The sequence below is a fragment of the Ranitomeya variabilis genome, chromosome 2 (genome assembly GCF_051348905.1).
Source record: "Ranitomeya variabilis isolate aRanVar5 chromosome 2, aRanVar5.hap1, whole genome shotgun sequence".
Classification (NCBI taxonomy): Eukaryota; Metazoa; Chordata; class Amphibia; order Anura; family Dendrobatidae; genus Ranitomeya; species Ranitomeya variabilis.
This window is the reverse complement of record NC_135233.1, coordinates 646,753,943-646,774,703: the sequence shown is the minus strand read 5'-3', so window position 1 is coordinate 646,774,703 and position 20,761 is coordinate 646,753,943. Positions and strand designations below refer to the sequence as shown.

The 20,761-nt window shown below is 45.1% G+C and overlaps 1 protein-coding gene across 1 annotated transcript in view; it reads right to left on the bottom strand.

The window, feature by feature from the left end:
• The window catches only part of SLC22A3 (solute carrier family 22 member 3), a 570,890-nt gene that overhangs the window by 20,910 nt on the left and 529,219 nt on the right, over window positions 1–20,761 (bottom strand). The window contains exon 10 of the mRNA XM_077289157.1: window positions 6,256–6,355. Coding sequence (XP_077145272.1) covers window positions 6,256–6,355 — 100 coding nt within the window. The remainder of the gene's footprint in view (window positions 1–6,255; window positions 6,356–20,761) is intronic.

Genomic DNA, 20,761 nt, shown 5'->3' with positions numbered 1-20,761 from the left:
GTATAACTTACAAACTCTGATTGCTGTCTCATCTCCTGCAATATAGTCTAATGGTACAACTTAACACCTCTGATTGCTGTCTCATCTCCTGCAATATATTCTAATGGCACTACTTCCCACCTCTGATCGCTGTTTCATCTCCTGCAATATATTCTAATGGTACAACTTCCCTCTGCTTGCTGTCTGCTGTCTGTCATCTGCAGCTTTACAATCTTGAAAAATATTTTAATGTGCCTGCTAATTCATTGGTATAATTCATTTGGTGCATTGTACTTAATACTCACTGTTGCATATCCATGACTGGGATCAGTCTAGATGTTATCTGGTGGAAGGTGCTATAGCAAATAGCTGAAGCCAGGCCCATCTAACCACCCCCTGGTGTGCTGGCCCCAGCTGCCAAATTATCCCTGATCTGTTCCCACAATCCATCTCTTCTGACCCAGTATTCTGGACTATAAATTTAGACATCTCCTTAGGGCATGTTGGGGTGCATGCAAACATCCCCTAAGCAAAGCACCCCAAAGATAAGCATCGAGATAAAGCAGTTATTCCTATTCCATGGCAGTTAGTTAGGTAACTCACACTTTGCTCTCCCTTCTATCCATGTGCTTTAGTTCTATCCTCCTATTTCGTCTTGCCATCCACATTCACGGCACCATTCCCCCTCCATCATGACTCATATACATCAGCTCCTCTCTCCTTCCCTCTCCCATGTAAAGCTCCCATGCACTTCTCACCTTCCTGAAAAACCTCAGCCCATCTTGCCCAAACACACTGCACAAAAAAACTTCGTAAAATTCCAATACCTACTTGCTCTTTATCTTCCTACTCCTACTGATTTCAGGGGACATCTCCCCCTACCCTGATCCACCATCCCCCAACCTCAACCCCTACCCTACCTCACATCGAAACTTTACTAATCTTACCAATATTAGTTGCACTCCTTCATCTCCTTTTAATTGTGCCCTTTGGAATCCACGGTCTGTATGTAACAAGTTTCCTTTCCTACACAATTACATTTTGAAAAATGCTCTTAATCTTTTGGCCCTCATGGAAACTCTGACTCAGGACTCTGACACTGTCTCTCCTGCTGCCATTTCCCATGGTGGCTTACAAATCTCACATTCCCCGAGACCCACAAACAGACATGGTGGTGGAGTCGGCATACTCATATCCCCACAATGCACAATGCTCATCCCCCCAGTTCTATCACTCTCATTCCCTTCTTTTGAGGTCCACAACATCAAGCTCTTTCGTCCCCTCTCTCTCAGAGTAGTGGTCATATACCGGCCCCCAGGCTCACCCACCGGCTTCCCGAACCACTTCTCAGCCTGGCTGCCTCACTTCATGTCCTCAGAACTACCAACCCTTATCCTGGGAGACTTCAACATCCCCATTAACAGCCCCACTTCCACATCTGCATTCCAGCTTCTAACCACTTCTCTAGGCCTCTCACAGCTCTCAACCTCTGAAGCACACAAAGACGGTAACACCCTTGACCTGGTCTTTGTCTGGCTCTGTTCAATCTCCTACCTAGATAACTCACTGCTTCCCCTCTCTGACCATAACATTCTCTTCTTCACACTCACAATTTCTCGCCCACCCCAGCACACTCCTACCTACCACACATTCAGAAATCTACGTGCTATTAACCCTCATACACTTTGACTCCCTACACTCATCATTGTCCCCAATCTCCTCTTTTTCCTGTCCTTAATCTGGCTATACATCACTACAATGACACTCTTAGGCTACGTTCACATTTGCGTTGTTGGGCGCAGCGTCGGCGGCGCAACGCGACGCAGCCAACAACGCATGTACACAACGCAGCATTTTGCGACGCATGCGTTGTCATAAGATCCTACAGATCGGGACTTTCGGCGTAGGGAAAACGCTACAAGTAGCATCCCCTGCGCCCTGTCTTTTGCGTCTATATGACGCATGCGTCATAAAACGCAGTACAACGCATACCGGCGCATGTCCATGCGCCCCCCATATTAAAGAAAGGGGTGCATGACGCATGCATCGGTATGCGTCAACGACGCTGCGCCCAACAACGCAAATGTGAACGTAGCCTTAGAAGCATTCTTGACCAAGTAGCTCCCCTCAGTACCTCCAAACACAGAGTAAAACAGCCCTGGCTCACATCGCAAACCTGATTTCTCCTGTGATGCTCTAGGTGTGCTGAACGCTTATGGAGGAAAACTTGCACACCAGAAAACTTCATACACTTCAAATTTATGTTAATAACCTATAATTCTGCCCTTCGCCTCTCCAAACAGACCTATTTTACCACTCTGATCTCCTCACTATCCAACAACCCCAAGAAACTTTTTGACACCTTTCACTCCCTCCTCAGGTCCAAAAGCACAAGCCCCTATGACAGACATTTGTGCTGATGACCTTGTCTCCCACTTTATAGAGAAAATAGATAATATCCTTCAGGAAATCTGCTCCCAGCCACCAAGTGCAATGACTCTCATCCCTCCCTGCAATTCCCCTGGCTCACTCTCCACATTCGATCCCATCACAGAAGAAGTCTCCAAGCTCCTCTCTTCTTCTCGCCGACTACATGCACTACCAACCCCATTCCCTCTGATTTCCTCCAGTCTCTCTCTCCAGTCGTCACAACTCACCTAACTACAATCTTTAATCTCTCCCTCTCCTCTGGCATTTTCCCCTCCTCCTTCAAACACTCTATCATTACTCCATTACTAAAGAAACTCGCCTCGACCCATCCTGCACAAAAAACTACAGAGCAGTCTCCAATCTTCCCTTCATCTCTAAACTCTTGGAGAGCCTAATCTACTCTTGCCTTACCAGTTACCTCTCCACTCATTCCCTCCTAGACCCTTCACAGTCTGGTTTCCACCCCCTATGTTCGACAGAAACTGCACTCATCAAGGTGACCAACTACCTTCTGACAGCAAAATGTAACGGTGACCCCTCTCTGCTCATTCTTCTCGACCTTTCAGCAGCTTTTGACACTGTTGACCACCCTCTTCTACTCTCTAGGCTCCAGTCACTAGGCATTAAGGACACTGCTCTCTTCTGGTTCTCTTCCTATCTTTCTGACTGCTACTTTAGTGTTGTGTTCGCTGGCCCCACTTCATCTCCTCTTCCTCTCACTGTCGGGGTAGCTCAGGGCTCAGTCCTTGGCCCCCTTCTCTTTTCTCTCTACATGGCCCCAATTGAACAGACATCAGCAGATTTGGCTTTCAGTACCATCTTTATGCCGATGACACACAACTTGACAAGTCATCCCCTGACCTTACCCCCGCTGTACTACAGAACGCCAGTGACTGTCTGTCCGCACTCTCCAACATCATATCTGCTCTCTATTTGAAACTCAACCTCTCCAAAACTGAACTTCTTTTGCTCCCACCATTTACTAACCTCCCTAAATCTGACATTTCCCTCTCCGTGGGTGGCACCATAATAAACACCCCGGCAGCAGGCGAGCTGTCTGGGTGTTATGTTTGACTCCGATCTCTCATTCACATCCCATATACAATTTCTTGCCCACTTATGCCGCTTACATCTAAAGAACATCTCTAGAATCCGCCCTTTTCTCACCATGGAAAGAACAAAAACCCTCACTGTTGCCTTGATCCACTCCCGCATGGACTATTGCAATGCTCTATTAATTGGCCTCCCCCTTACTCGACGTTCCCCTCTCCAGTCTATCCTTAATGCAGCAGCCAGGGTTGACCATCTAGCTAACCGGTATTCAGACGTGTCCACTCCTCGCCAGTCATTACACTGGCTGCCCATTCATTATAGAATCCAATTCAAAGTACTTGTTCTCACCCACAAAGCTTTCCACAGTGTGGCACCCCCTTACATCTCCTCCCTCATTTCGGTCTATCGGCCTAACCGACCGCTGCGCTCTGCAAACGACTTTCGACTAACCTCTGCACTAATCCGTACCTCCCACTCCCGACTCCAAGACTTCTCCCATGCTGCACCAATCCTCTGAAATGCTCTTCCCCAAGATATTAGGATCATCCACAATTTGCATAGTTCCCTCAAAACACATTTGTTTGGAGCGGCCTATCACGTTCCCTAATCAGTCATTTGATGTTTGTGTGTGTGTAGCCCATTCACTACTTCCATCTACCCCCACCCCCTGAAGATGGCTGGACCATCATTGTAAATACATCATTGTAAATACACACCTGTACTTTGTATCTCCCCCACCTCATTGTAGATTGTAAGCTCTCACGAGCAGGGTCATCTTACTTTGCTTTAATTGTATTGTTAACGTCGTTACTTATGACTGTTGTGTTTCAAACTGTTAAACTATAAAGTGCTGCAGGATTATATTGGCGCTATATAAATAAAGATTATTATTATTATTATTATTATTATTATTAAGTATGCTGCAGGTTCCTTACAAGTTTGGGGCTGCATTTTAGAAAATGAAGTTGGGAATTTGATAAAGATTAATGGTGCCCTTAATGCTGAGAAACACAGGAAGATAACCTAACTTAACCATTATGCAATACCATCAGGGAGACGTCTGTTTGGCTTTAAATTTGTTCTGCAGCAGGACAATGCTCCAGAATATACAGCCAATGTCATTAAGAACTATTACTAGCATAAAGAGGAATAAGGAACCCTGCAAGTGATGATATGGCCAAAACCGTGCCAAGATTTCATCATCGAGTCTATCTTTGATCATATGAAAAGGCAGGATTTGCGTAAGCCAACATTCACAGAAGATATTTGGTTGGTTCTCTAAGAGTTTTTGGAGCAACCGCCCTGCCAAGGTCATTCAAAAACTGTGTATAAGTGTATCCAGAAGAATCGATGGCTTCATGCTGTTTTGAAGTCAAACAGTGGTCACAGAGAATATTGATTTGATTTAGATTTCATTTTTTTCCATCTTGCTGATAAAAAAATATTAACACTTCTACTGTTGAAAGCATTCTTAATTTGCAGCATTTTTTTTCCCACTGCCAGAAACTTTTGCACAGTATTGTACATGTGACACAAAAACATAACTTTAAAAATACAGAATTTTCTAATGATAGCTTCTTTTTAAAGAGCTAAATTAATATTATATATCCGCGCTAGGAAAACCCCTCTCTGTTTGTATGACTTAGTAATCCAAAAGATAATATTCTGAACCAGCCCTAATTGTTATGTATGATCTATAAGAAAGTAAGGGTCCTTTAATTTTTATTTGTTACCAGCTCTCACTAAACTCTTTTCAGAGTGACTTTCATAAAGAATACTACCAAAAAATAAACGTATAGGGTGATTATTCCATAATATGAGTACACACTCACCCTTCCAAGGAGATCATGGTATAACTCAATGTAGTTCTCCGTACGTTTATGTCCGTATTAATAATCTTTGTTCTTCGTCACGATGTCCGGATCAATATATGCCAAGGGTGTATACGCGTGGTAAGCGCTGCCCCGGCTGGTGACAGAGCTCGCCCGCAGTATTCGCTTGCAGTAACTAGCGCGAGGTGTGTGCGCGCTGTGGTACGTTAGCCGCTCGGTCTCCTGACAATGCCTGAGGAAGAAGTACGTTTACTTCGAAACGCGTCGGGCTGTCTGATCCATCGCGCTACCCATAGCGAGTCACGTGTGTCAACACGTGACTGTGACGTCACGCTAGGTCCTGCATTGTCAGGAGACCGAGCAGCTAACGTACCACAGCGCGCACACACCTTGCGCTAGTTACTGCAAGCGAATACTGCGGGCGAGCTCTGCCACCGGCCGGGGCAGCGCTTACCACGCGTATACACTCTTGGCATATATTGATCCGGACATCGGGACGAAGAGCAAAGATTATTAATACGGACATAAGCGTACGGAGAACTACATTGAGTTATACCATGATCTCCTTGGAAGGGTGAGTGTGTACTCATATTATGGAATAATCACCCTATACGTTTATTTTTTGGTAGTATTCTTTATGAAAGTCACTCTGAAAAGAGTTTAGTGAGAGCTGGTAACAAATAAAAATTAAAGGACCCTTACTTTCTTATAGATCATACATAACAATTAGGGCTGGTTCAGAATATTATCTTTTGGATTACTAAGTCATACAAACAGAGAGGGGTTTTCCTAGCGCGGATATATTATTATTTACATAATTTTTTATATATCTAACACGGAGAAGTGGTACGTGTCAATATCTGCTGCAGGAAATAAATATAGCAAGCGCCACTAGTATCTAAATATCAACTCCTAAATTAATATTATGTTTATTATGGAAAAATATAGAAATAGTATTTACCTTCCAAGATTTTCAACATCTTCAACTGTTTCTGGTAAAGAAATACCCATTGTCTCAGGCAATAACAATACTAGTCCACCACAAACAAGGCCAAGTATACCTACAGAAAACAAAAATATGCATTGCATTATATCAAATAACCATTGCGTAGATGATTTTACAATGTTTGCTTTTTTTCAAAATGATAGCTGTGTTACCGACATGGCATGTTTAAGAAGGTGCTTTGGTCAGACGAGACCAAAGTAGCACTTTTTTTAGCTAAATGCAAAATGCTATGTGTGGTAATAAAATAATTAACACTGCACATCACCTCAAAACACTATCCCCATCGTCAAATATAGTGGTGGCAGCATCATGCTGTAGGGGTGATTTTCTCCAGCAAGAACAGGGAAGTTAGTCAGAGTTGATAGGAAGACGGATGGAGCTAAATACAGGACAATACTGGAGGAAAACCTGTTAGAGGCTGCAAAAGACTTGAGACTGGGGCATAGGTTCACCTTCCAACAGGACAATGATCCAAAACATACCACCAGAATTACAATAGAATGGTTTAGACTAAAGCATATTCATGTGTTTGAATGGCCCAATCTAAGTCCATACCTAAATCCCATTGAGAAAATTTCTGTTCATACATAGTGATGAGTGGACCCGTGGATGTTAGGGTTCGGCAAGTTCGACAGATATACTGTTAAAAGTTTGGTTCAGGTCAAAACTTGACCCCTAACCTGAACCCAATGCAAGTTAATGGGGACTCAAAGTTTGGTGCAGTAAAATGGTTCTAAAATGGTCGTAGTAAGGGACAATTGCCCTGCAAACAAATGTGGATAGGTAATTTACTTAAATCCTTTAAATTTCAGTAAACATTGATTTTATTAGTTTCCCCAACAGACTTGATAGCATGAATAGAATGGTGTGAGGCTAGATAACACACAGTACAAAAAATGTAAGTCAATGTAGACTATTTTTATCAATGTCATGTGTAAATATCCACACATTCATTGAAACCCATCCAGAGTTAAATCACATTAGTGAGAAAAGCAGACAGCTGTGAGCTGTTGTTATTATTCTGGGAAGGGGCCAATATCCATGGATTTTCCCACACTATTAATATCAGCTCACAGTTGTCTGTTTAGCCTTTACTGGTTATTAAAAATGGGGGTCCAAAATTAGAATGATGTGGGGTCCCCCCTATTTTTAATAACCATCTGAGGGAAAGCAGACAACTGAGGGAAAGCAGACAGCTGGGGCTGGTGTTATGATTCTGGGAAGAGGCCAATATCCATAAAAGTTCCCAGCCTATTAATATCAGCTCGTAGCTGTCTGCATAGCCTTTACTGGTTATTAAAAATGGGACCCCTGAAAAAAGATTTTTGGGCCCCCAATATTTACTAACTAGCACAAGCTATGTAGACAGCTGAAGGCTGATATTAATAGGATGATAAGGGGCCAGGGATATTGGCCTCCTCCCAGACTAACAACATCAGCCCTCAGCAGTCCCCGAAATGCAATTTCTGGCACTTAGCCTTGACGTGTCCCACTTGCCCTGCCCTGGTGTGTTGGCAAGCGGGGTAATGGCTTGGGGGTTAATGTCAGCTGTTTCATGTCCGCTGACAAGCCCAGAGGTTGGTAATGGAGAGGCGTCTAAAACACCCACCCATTACTAACATCGTAGTCAAAAGTAATGAAAGGCACACACAGAGAAAAATCATTTATTTGAACAAAACACTACCCAAAAAATTCCCTCGTTTACCCAATTATTAAGAGAAGATTAAAAATAGAAAATCAAAGTAATCCTAACTTGTCCACCGTTAATCCATAATGATGAGGTCCCATGACGATCCCCAGGTCTGCTACATCCAGATGCAGTGCTGAGCGGTGACATTAGTAATGTGACCGCTCAGCACGAGCAGCTGGAATACACTGACAGTAGTGTGTGAATCTGGCTGCTGCGAGGAGCGATGACATCACTAAGGTTGTTACAGTTCATAGCCGATGAGCTGTGGGAACCTTACTGAGGCCACCTAAGTTGACAGGTGCCGGACTAATGAGCAGTTGCTTATTTGTCCGACACTCGCGCTGAACTTGTGAGAACTGGTGCACGTGAACTTAGGTGACCTTAGTTGACCTTACTAACAAACATGCAATCCCTGCATGTGCTACCTCTGTCAAACAGCAGCGAGACATGGAGCCGCGAGTACTCAAACATATTTTTCGAGGATACCGAAGGCACTCGGTTAGCACATGAGCATGCTTGGATAACGCCTTATCCAAGCACAACCGCTCTTCCCTAGTACCTAGATTACAGTTAGCACTCATATGTATGGCAATACTGTAGTGGGGAGGGTCTACTACATGTCTCCAGAAGTGCAATGTCTCCAGAAGCACAAGCTGAGCACAATATATTGGTTTGGCATGTTTGAAAGTTTCACTCTGCAACACCAACTGCAGTTTTTTCCTGGAAAAAAACAGAGATGTTAAAATCGTCACTATATCTATATAACAATTCTTAAAGGGTTGTAAATTTCAAAATGGGGTTAAGTGAGCAGGGTTCAATCAGGCGCTCTTCAAATAATGCCTGCAAACTATTTCAGGAAAATTTGGATTGGAAAGTCAAATAGTGTTCTTTTCCTCTGGAGCTCTTACGTGTGACCAAACTGCACAACACATATCATGTGTTGCCGCATCATGGTACCATAACTGCACCCGCCCCAACCAATGACAAAATAACAACCACAAAGCAAAATTTGGCAGTAAAAGGCCTCTGTGTATATTTTTGGGTTACCAATTAAATTAACCACTTTCTGACATCAGAAGTAATGATCCGTCCCTGTGCCCTGAGCCTATTTGACCAGTGACAGAGCATTACATCTGAGTGATCACCCGCGTACACGGGGGTGTGCAGGCAATCGTCGCCGGGTGTTAGCTGATTCACAGACCACTCCCGGAACTTTAACCTCAGAAATGCTGCGATCTGACAGCCTCTCTGCCTTTGGATTGGAGACCCTGTGGCATAATGCGGGGTCCCGATCCTTGTCATGGTGACGCGATGTTGTCATAATGACATCCGGGTCATCAGACCTAGCAAACTTGCTGATCATGCCCAGTGCATGATGAACAAGTGTGTGTCAGTGCAGAGCTGACAGTTTCTGCAGCATGGGGATGTTGCTTCATCTCCATTCTGCAGAAGTGATCAGCCTGTAAAAAATGATTGTTCCATAGTGGAACAAAGTAAAAAAATTTACGGTAGATAAAAGTAAAATTAAAAAAAAATAATTGCTAAAATATAAAAAAAAATAAAAATAATAATAATAGTAATAATAATAATAATAATAACAATAAAACAAAAGATATTGCATCTCTAAATAAATATTTGAATGAAAAAAAAACAATAAAAGTACACATATTTGGTATCGCCGCGTCTACAAAGACCCGGCCTATAAAGCTGTCCCACTAGTTAACCCCTTTAGTGAACACCATAAAAAAAATAAAAAAACAAGGCAACAATGCTTTATCATCATACTGCCAAACAAAAAGTGGATTAAAATGCGATATAAAAGACAGATATAAATAAACATGGTACTGCTGAAAACGTAATCTTATCCTACAAAAAAGAAAGCCACCATACAGCTCCATCAGTGGAAAAATAAAAAAGTTATAGCTCTCAAAATAAAGCAATGTAAGCATAAATATTTTTTCTATAAAATAGTTTTTATTGTATAAAAGCGCCAAAACATAAAAGAAAAATAAATGAGATTATGCTGTAATCGTACAGACCTGAAGAATAAAACTGTGTTATCAATTTTACCACACACGGAATGGCATAAACCCCCTCCCCCCAAAAAATTCCTGAATTGCTGTTTTTTGTTCATTCCGACTCACAATAATTGAATAGAAAGCAATCAAAAAATGTCATGTGTCCAAAAATGGTTCCAACTCCTCCTGCAAAATCAAGCCCTCACATGATTCTGTGGGCGATAATATGGAAAAATTATAGCTTTCAAAATTTGGTGATGCAAAAAATAGTTTTTGCAATAAAAAGCGTCTTTTAGTGTGTGACAGCTGACAGACATAAAACTCTATGTAAAGCTGGTATCGCTGTAATCGCACTGACCCGAAGAATAAAGTTGCCTAATCACTTATACCGCATGAGGAATGGCGTAAAAAATAAATAAAACTTATTCTTCACGTGCTGTTGATTTTTTTCATTCTGCCTCCCAAAGATCGCAATAAGGTTCGGTGCACATTTATCCTGCGCTCTGCGCTGAGTGCTTGCACCGCGGTTTCTGTATAAATTTCTGAAATATGTGATTCAGACAGAACCTCTGGTGGAAGATTCCCTATAATGAGACAAATGGAGGCCCTGTGGACGGCACCTGACCTGTGATCCGGTGGTGTCCGTCTTGTTAGGATTGCATAAAAGTGCCGTCGGCCACAGTTTTGTGCACTTCTGAAAAGGACACCGCTAAACAGAGGCCAGATGGAGTCCAGAGTAACTCTGCTGCCTCATTATAGTGAATGTGGGTCCCTCAGGGATCTGAATCCCATCAGTCGGAGATTTAGATGGAAACCCCAAAGTAAGTGGTCAGTGTAGAGTGCCGGATAAATGTGAACCCAAACGTTATGTAAAATGTTCCCAATAAAAGCTTCAACTCAATCCATGAAAAAGCAAATCTCCACTCAGATCTGTCATCTGTTAATGGAAATATAGGGGGCTTCCAAAGGCTCTGGAAAAGTGAAATGGCTACTCATACGCCAAAAGAAATTCAGCAAATTTTCCACTCCCACATAAAAATGTCCCCCTCCCTTCTGAGCCCCACAATGTACCTAAATCACATATTGCGTCCATGGTTGGCATTTCTGAAGTGATGAGAGCCTGCCTAACTTACGGGTGCGTGCCTCCAGAAGCACAGGTTGGGCATAATGTACTGGTGACTGCAACGTACTAGTCACTACTAGGGTTGAGCGAAACGGATCGTTCATTTTCATAAGTCGCCGACTTTTGGCAAAGTCGGCGTCTCATGAAACCCGACTCGATCCCTGTGTGGGGTCGGCCATGCGGTACGCAACTTTCGCGGCAAAGTCGCGTTTCAATGATGCTAAAAGCGCCATTTCTCAGCCAATGAAGGTGGACGCAGAGTGTGGGCAGCGTGATGACATAGATCTCAGTCCCCACCATCTTACAGAAGGGCATTGCAGTGATTGGCTTGCTTTCTGCGGCGTCACAGGGGCTATAAAGGGGCGTTCCCGCCGACCGCCATCTTACTGCTGCTGATCTGAGCGTAGGGAGAGGTTGCTGCCGCTTTGTAAGAAGCAGGGAGAGCATTAGGCAGGGTACATTCACCCCCAAACCGCTTGTGCTGTAGCGATTTCCACTGTCCAACACCACCTTTTGTTTGCAGGACAGTGGAAGCTACATTTTTTTTTCCTCAGCGCTGTAGCTCATTGGGCTTCCCTAAAAGGCTCCCTGATAGCTGCGTTGCTGTGTGTGTACGCCGCTGTGCAAACCAACTGCTTTTTTCAAAGCACAAATCCTGTTGTTCCTTCCTTTCTGCACAGCTATCTTGTTTGTTTGTCCACACTTTTCTGTGCAGCAGTCCTTTTTACAGCTGCCTGCCATACTTTTCTGAGATTACTGCAGGGAGATAAAGATTGGCAAGTCTGCCTCTGTGCCAGTGCTGTGTGTGGTATCTGTCTCTCATTGTGTGCCACAGAAAACCTAGTGTGTAATATTGTTTTTTTTTTTTTAATTCTCCCTGAAAAAAATAAATAAATAAATAGTGGGAGATAAAGATTGGCAAGTCTGCCTCTGTGCCAGTGCTGTGTGTGGCATCTGTCTCATTGTGTGCCACCGAAAACCAGTGTGTAATATTGGGCCATTTTTTTTTTGGTAAATTCTCCCTGTAAAAAAAAAAAAATAATAGTGGGAGATAAAGATTGGCAAGTCTGCCTTTGTGCAAGTCCTGTGTGTGGCATCTGTCTCTCCTTGTGTGCCACCGAAAACCAGTGTGTAATACTGGGCCATTTTTTTGGGGGGGGTAAATTCTCCCTGTTAAAAAAAAATTAATAGTGGGAGATAAAGATTGGCACGTCTGCCTCTGTGCAAGTCCTGTGTGTGGCATCTGTCTCTCATTGTGTGCCACCGAAAACCAGTGTGTAATATTGGGCCATTTTTTTTTTGGTAAATTCTCCCTGTAAAAAAAAAAATTAATAGTGGGAGATAAAGATTGGCAAGTCTGCCTCTGTGCCAGTCCTGTGTGTGGCATCTGTCTCTCATTGTGTGCCACCGAAAACCAGTGTGTAATACTGGGCCTTTTTTTTTTGTGGTAAATTCTCCCTGTTAAAAAAAAAAATAATAGTGGGAGATAAAGATTGGCAAGTCTGCCTTTGTGCAAGTCCTGTGTGTGGCATCTGTCTCTCCTTGTGTGCCACCGAAAACCAGTGTGAAATATTGGGCCATTTTTTTTTGGGGGGGGGTAAATTCTCCCTGTTAAAAAAAATAATAATAGTGGGAGATAAAGATTGGCAAGTCTGCCTCTGTGCAAGTCCTGTGTGTGGCATCTGTCTCTCCTTGTGTGCCACCGAAAACCAGTATGTAATACTGGGCCATTATTTTTTGGGGGGTAAATTCTCCCTGTTAAAAAAAAAAATTAATAGTGGGAGATAAAGATTGGCAAGTCTGCCTCTGTGCCAGTCCTGTGTGTGGCATCTGTCTCTCATTGTGTGCCACCAAAAACCAGTGTGAAATATTGGGCCATTTTTTTTTGGGGGGGTAAATTCTCCCTGTTAAAAAAAATAATAATAGTGGGAGATAAAGATTGGCAAGTCTGCCTCTGTGCAAGTCCTGTGTGTGGCATCTGTCTCTCCTTGTGTGCCACCGAAAACCAGTATGTAATACTGGGCCATTTTTTTGGGGGGGGTAAATTCTCCCTGTTAAAAAAAAAAATAATAGTGGGAGATAAAGATTGGCAAGTCTGCCTCTGTGCAAGTCCTGTGTGTGGCATCTGTCTCTCCTTGTGTGCCACCGAAAACCAGTGTAATACTAGGACATTTTTTTGGGGGGGTAAATTCTCCCTGTTAAAAAAAAAATTAATAGTGGGAGATAAAGATTGGCAAGTCTGCCTCTGTGCCAGTCCTGTGTGTGGCATCTGTCTCTCCTTGTGTGCCACCGAAAACCAGTGTGTAAAATTGGGCCATTTTTTTTTTTGGTAAATTCTCCCTGTTAAAAAAAAAATTAATAGTGGGAGATAAAGATTGGCAAGTCTGCCTCTGTGCCAGTCCTGTGTGTGGCATCTGTCTCTCCTTGTGTGCCACTAGATTGACCGCAACCTGATCCTATCCGCAAACAACTATAGGTAGCTGTGGAACGTTACCTGAAAATCCTAGACGTCTCTTCACGGCCTGAGAAACTGACTATTCCTGGAGGGAAAGAAAGTCCTCTCTTGCCTCAGTGGAATGAACCCAAAGATATAGAATAGCCCCCCACAAATATTAACGGTGAGTTAAGGGGAAAGCACAAACGCAGAGATGAAATTAGATTTAGCAAATGAGGCCCGCTAATACTAGATAGCAGAAAATAGGAAGGGAACTGTGCGGTCAATAAAAAAAACCCTATTCAAAATATCCACGCAGAGATTGCTCGAGCCCCCGCACCAACTAACGGTGCGGGGGATGCAACTCCGTACCCCAGAGCTTACCAGCAACAAGAAATCACATATTAGCAAGCTGGACTAGACTCATCATACACAGAAATCATATTGCAGGCAGATGAGCAAAAAATATTCAAACAGAACTTAGCTTATCCTGAAGAGGCAGAAAACGAGATAATCAGGAGTAATCAGAATAGCACTGAATACATTGACAGCCGGCAACAAGTGGAAGTGAAGCAGAGCTAAATAGGAAACTCCCTGGTGAATAACGAGGCAGCTGATCCAGCCAAACCCGCAGGATAATAAACCAAACCACCAGGGGGAGACAAAAAACCAAAGTCACACAATACCATCTGTGACCACAAGAGGGAGCCTGAAAACGGAGTTCACAACAGTGTGGCATCTGTCTCTCCTTGTGTGCCACCGAAAACCAGTGTGTAATACTGGGCCATTTTTTTTTGGGGGGGGGGTAAATTCTCCCTGTAAAAAAAAAAATAATATTGGGAGATAAAGATTGGCAAGTCTGCCTCTGTGCAAGTCCTGTGTGTGGCATCTGTCTCTCAATGTGTGCCACCGAAAACCAGTGTGTAATACTGGGCCATTTTTTTTTTTGGGGGGGGTAAATTCTCCCTGTTAAAAAAAAAATTAATAGTGGGAGATAAAGATTGGCAAGTCTGCCTCTGTGCAAGTCCTGTGTGTGGCATCTGTCTCTCATTGTGTGCCACCGAAAACCAGTGTGTAATACTGGCACATTTTTTTATTTTTTTTTTAAATTCTCCCTGAAAAAAAAAAAAATAGTGGGAGATTAAGATTGGCATTTCTGCTTGAGTGCCGGTCCTGTGTGTGCCATCTGTCTCAAATTATTGGGGCACAGAAAACCTAGTGTGTAACATTGGGCCTGATTTTCCTTTCAGTGTCAGGCACCTATAAAGGTATATATAAATCCTACAGAAGTTTGAGTTCACCTTATAAGTTGTTTTACAGTAACAAATACCGTTACTTTGGTTACATTTTGCAAACAATGAGGAAGTCTAGTGGAAGAGGTCGCGGCCGTGGGCGGTCATTGTCAGCTGGTAATGATGGTAGTAGTGGTGGAGCATCAGGTGGTCATGGTAAAAGCAGTACAGCACCTAAGTCTCGAGTTGTTGAGCCAGGTTCGTTGTCTGGCTACACAAGGCCTCGAACGCTCTCTTTTCTGGGAGTAGGAAAACCACTTTTGAAGCCGGAGCAGGAGGAACAAGTATTGGCTTTCATTGCTGACTCTGCCTCTAGCTCTTTCGCCTCCTCCTCGGAAAGTGCCAAATGTCAGAGCAGTGCATTGTCAGTGGATGCTCCCGGTCAGGAACAAGTCGCTTCCTTGTGTCCTTCACCCAGAACAACAGTGAAGGATGCGTCAGTCGACACAACAGGTTACTCCATGGAGCTCTTTACACATACCGTTCCTGGGTTAGACAGTGAAACAGTTAACAGGCCATGCCCATTAGAAGTTGAATCGGACATGGAGTGCACAGATGCACAGCCACAGCCAGATTACTATGCTGTTCCTTTGACTCAGACAGAACATTGCCCTCGCAGTGTAGTGAGGCAGAATCAAACCCAGCGGAGACTATGGTGCCCCGTCACGAACGCTATACCACCGGCTTACACGGTGACACAGACGAAGTTGCACACGACATAGAAGAGGAGGTCATAGATGACCCAGTTGTTGACCCCGATTGGCAGCCATTGGGGGAACAGGGTGCAGGCGGCAGTAGTTCTGAAGCGGAGGAGGAGGAGCCACAGCAGGCATCAACATCACAACAGGTTCCATCTGCCGGGCTCGTATCTGGCCAAAAACGCTTGGCAAAACCAAAACCAGTTGGAGGACAGCGTGGCCATCCGGTTAAAGAAGCTCAGTCTGCAATGCCTGAAAAGGTATCCGATAGTAGAAAGAGTGCAGTCTGGCATTTTTTTAAACAACATCCAAATGATCAGCGCAAAGTCATCTGTCAAAAATGTTCAACTACCTTAAGCAGAGGGCAGAATCTTAAAAGTCTAAATACAAGTTGCATGCATAGACATTTATCCACCATGCATTTGCAAGCCTGGACTAACTACTAAACGTCCCTAAAGGTTGCAGCACCCTCGGCCAATGAAGCTAGTCAGCAACGCTACATCCCTTCCCTCACTGTAAACCCACCATTTCCCGCACCACCTGCAGTATCTGTGCAGCTTTCGTCGCCAGGCCAAAGCAGTCAGGGAATCACCAGGTTCGCAGTAGGAAACACTGCATGTAGGGCACCGGCAAGAATACCATCTCCAACCCTCTCTCAGTCACCCATGTCCACCGGCACCACCGCTAGTTCCACGATCTCCAGCTCTCCAGTCCAGCTCACCCTACATGAGACTCTTGTTAGGAAAAGGAAGTACTCATCCTCGCATCCGCGTACACAGGGTTTGAACGCCCACATTGCTAGACTAATCTCATTAGAGATGATGCCCTACCGGTTAGTTGAAAGCGAAGCTTTCAAAGCGCTGATGGACTACACTGTACCACGCTATGAGCTACCCAGTCGACACTTCTTTTCTAGAAAAGCCATCCCAGCCCTCCAACAGCATGTTAAAGACCGCATCGTCCATGCACTCAGGCAGTCTGTGACTACAAAGGTGCACCTGACAACAGATGCATGGACCAGTAGGCATGGCCAGGGACGTTACGTGTCCATCACGGCACACTGGGTGAATGTGGTGGATGCAAGGTCCACAGGGGACAGCAATATTGGGGCAGTTCTGCCTAGCCCACGGTCAAGGAAAGAGTTGGCTGTAGGCGTTCGCCCCCCCTCCTCCTCTTCCTCCTCCTCCTGCAGAAGTGAGAGCTCGTCCACAGACCGCAGTCGCACATCCACTCCATCCACAGCTGCCACTGTTGCACACCAGGTGTGCCATTATGGGACAGCTAGTGGCAAGCGTCAGCAGGCTGTATTGGCAATGAAGTGTTTGGGCGACAACAGACACACCGCGGAAGTTCTGTCCGAGTTCTTGCAGAAAGAAACTCAGTCATGGCTGGGCACTGTACATCTTGAGGCAGGCAAGGTAGTGAGTGATAACGGAAGGAATTTCATGGCTGCCATAGCCCTTTCCCAACTGAAACACATTCCTTGCCTGGCTCACACCTTAAACCTGGTGGTGCAGTGCTTCCTGAAAAGTTATCCGGGGTTACCCGACCTGCTCCTCAAAGTGCGCAGACTTTGCTCGCATATCCGCCGTTCGCCCGTACACTCCAGCCATATGCAGAACTATCAGCGGTCTTTGAACCTTCCCCAGCATCGCCTAATCATCGACGTTGCAACAAGGTGGAACTCCACACTGCACATGCTTCAGAGACTGTGCGAACAGAGGCGTGCTGTTATGTTTTTGTGGGAGGATACACATACACGGGCAGGCAGTTGGATGGCAGACATGGAGTTGTCAGGTGTGCAGTGGTCGAAGCTACAAGACCTGTGTCAAGTTCTTCAGTAGTGTTGAGCGATACCGTCCGATACTTGAAAGTATCGGTATCGGAAAGTATCGGCCGATACCGGCAAAGTATCGGATCCAATCCGATACCGATACCCGATACCAATACAAGTCAATGGGACTCAAGTATCGGACGGTATTCCTGATGGTTCCCAGGGTCTGAAGGAGAGGAAACTCTCCTTCAGGCCCTGGGATCCATATAAATGTGTAAAAGAAAGAATTAAAATAAAAAATATCGCTATACTCACCTGTCCGACGCAGCCTGGACCTCAGCGAGGGAACCGGCAGCGTTGTTTGTTTAAAATTCGCGCTTTTACTTGGTTACGTGAAGTCCCGGCTTGTGATTGGTCAGGGCGGCCATGTTGCCGGGACGCGGACCAATCACAGCAAGCCGTGACGAAATTACGTCACGGCTTGCTGTGATTGGTCCGCGTCCCGGCAACATGGCCGCCATTAACCAATCACAAGCCGTGACGTCACGGGAGGCTGGACACGCGCGCTTTTTAAAAGGCGCGTGTCCAGCCTCCCGTGACGTCCCGGCTTGTGATTGGTTGCGCCGCGGTCAACCAATCACAAGCCGGGAGGCTGGACACGCGCGCATTTTAAAATTTTAAAATGCGCGCGTGTCCAGCCTCCCGGCTTGTGATTGGTTGATCGCGGCGCAACCAATCACAAGCCGGGACGTCACGGGAGGCTGGACACGCGCCCATTTTAAAATGCGCGCGTGTCCAGCCTCCCGTGACGTCACGGCTTGTGATTGGTTGCGTCTCCCATGTGACTGCGACGCAACCAATCACAACGCCGGAACGTAATTTTAAAATCCTGAAGGACCTGAAATTACGTCACGGCTTGCTGTGATTGGTTGCGTCCCGGTCACATGGGCGGCACGCAACCAATCACAAGCCGGGACTCACGTAAAGGAAAGAAAAGCGCGAATTTTAAACAAAGAACGCTGCCGCTTCCCTCGGTAAGGTGCAGGCTGCGTCGGAGAGGTGAGTATAGCAATATTTTTTATTTTAATTCTCTCTTTTACACATTTTTACATTAATGTTGTTTCGATACCGATACCCGATATCACAAAAATATCGGATCTCGGTATCGGAATTCCGATACAGCAAGTATCGGCCGATACCCGATACTTGCAGTATCGGAATGCTCAACACTATTCTTCAGTGTTTTGAGGAATACACACGGCTGGTTAGTGCAGACAATGCCATAATAAGCATGAGCATCCCCCTAATGCGTCTGCTGATGCAAAGTTTGACGCACATAAAGGAGCAGGCGTCTGCAGCCGAGGAAGAGGAAAGCCTTGATGACAGTCAGCCATTGTCTGGTCAGGGCCGTGTAGAGGACGCGGTAGCGGGTGAAGAGGAGGAGGAGGATGAGGAGGATGATGGGGATGAGTACTTTTTTAATGAGGAAGCTTCTCCTGGGCCAACAGAAATTAGTGGCGTTGCAAGGCCGGGTTCTGTTTTTTTAAGGGAGACAAGTGACGTAGATTTGCCTGTAACTGCCCCTCAAACCAGCACAACCGCAGATTTGACAACTGGAACTTTGGCCCACATGGCGGATTATGCCTTACGTATCCTCAAAAGGGACCTATGCATTATTAAAATGATGAGCGATGACGATTACTGGTTGGCCTGCATCCTTGACCCTCGCTATAAAGGCAAATTGCAAAATATTATGCCACATGAGAACCTCGAACAAATATTAGCAACCAAACAAGCTACTCTTGTAGACCATTTGATTCAGGCATTCCCAACACACAGCGCCGGTGATGGCTCTCACACGAGCTGCAGGGGGGTACAGGGCAGAGGTGTTAGAGGTGCACAAATCAGAAGTGGCGTTGGACAGAGGGGTTTTCTGACCAGGTTGTGGAGCGATTTCGCAATGACCGCAGACAGGACAGGTACTGCAGCATCTATTCAAAGTGACAGGAGACAACATTTGTCCAGTATGGTTACTAACTATTTTTCATCCCTTATCGATGTTCTCCCTCAACCGTCATTCCCATTTGATTACTGGGCATCCAAATTAGATATCTGGCCTGAATTGGCAGAATATGCATTGCAGGAGCTTGCTTGCCCAGCAGCTAGTGTGCAATCAGAAAGAGTATTCAGTGCTGCTGGTTCAATATTAACCGAAAAAAGGACTCGTCTGGCTATCCAAAATGTGGATGATCTAACCTTCATTAAAATGAACCACTCCTGGATTTCAAATTATTTTGCCCCACCTTTCCCGGCTGACACCTAGCTTTCCTATAAAAAGGTCTTGCTTGTGGACTGGTCTTACTGAGTGTTCCAATCTAGGGTTGAGCGACTTTCATTTTTTAAAGATCGAGTCGGGTTTTGTGAAAGCTTGTCAATCTTAATTAACTTTATAATAATAGTTGTTCAATGGAACTTGGGGGTCATTTGGCAAATTTGTGGGGAGTAGGGCTGGTTCAAGGTTTTAGTGGGCCCAGGAATCGTGGACTACGTCACGGCGGTGGAGCAGGGAGAGGTAAGTATTTCAACGTTGCAAGTGCTGTGATCCTGAGCAAGCAGGGGGGCACACTTGTTCGCATTGGCACTGGCACAGGGCCCCTCAAAGTACAGCGGTGTGTTTGCACGGCGGGGGCGCCTCCCACCAGCAGCGACACTTTTGCGTACTCTGAGGGGCCCTGTGCCAGTGACGTCGCCAACGAGTATGCCCCCCCACCTGATGAAGGAACCTGCACTTTCATCTGCACCTTCCTCTTTGTCCCTGTGTAAGGTGGTATAACATGCGAGAAGGGGAACCTTACTTTCAGCAGGGTCAGATTCTGGCTGTGTAGAGTGCAAGGGGAATGTAGTGGTCTAGGTCAATGTACCAGCAGACTCATCTAGCAGTGGCTGGGCAATGGGCAGGATGAGGAGGAAACAGATATAGGGCCAAAGAATAAAGTAGGCTACATGCAGTTCAAAATTGGTAACAGGACTAAACAGGCGGCATTGCTTTGTTCAGTGGAGTAGCAAACCCAGGAGCAGCAGACACTGTTTTAAGGGCCCAAACACACTAATAGGCCAAATGCAGTTTAATATCTGATACTTTAGGCCAAAAGCCTAAGACTGAAGCTCAGCTTTATTCAGTTGAGGGCAAACACCAGGGAGGGGCAGACACCGTTAGTAGGCCCTAACCACCAATTTTTAAAAATACAGCACTTAATGAGAGCCAGAAGGTTGAAGCTCAGCTTTATTCAGTTGAGGACAAACACCAGGCAGGGGCAGACACCGTTAGTAGGCCGTAACCAAAGTTGAAGGCCAAATGCACTTTAATATCTGATACTATAGGCCGAAAGCCAGAAGGTGGAAGCTCAGCTTTATTCAGTTGAGGGCAAACAC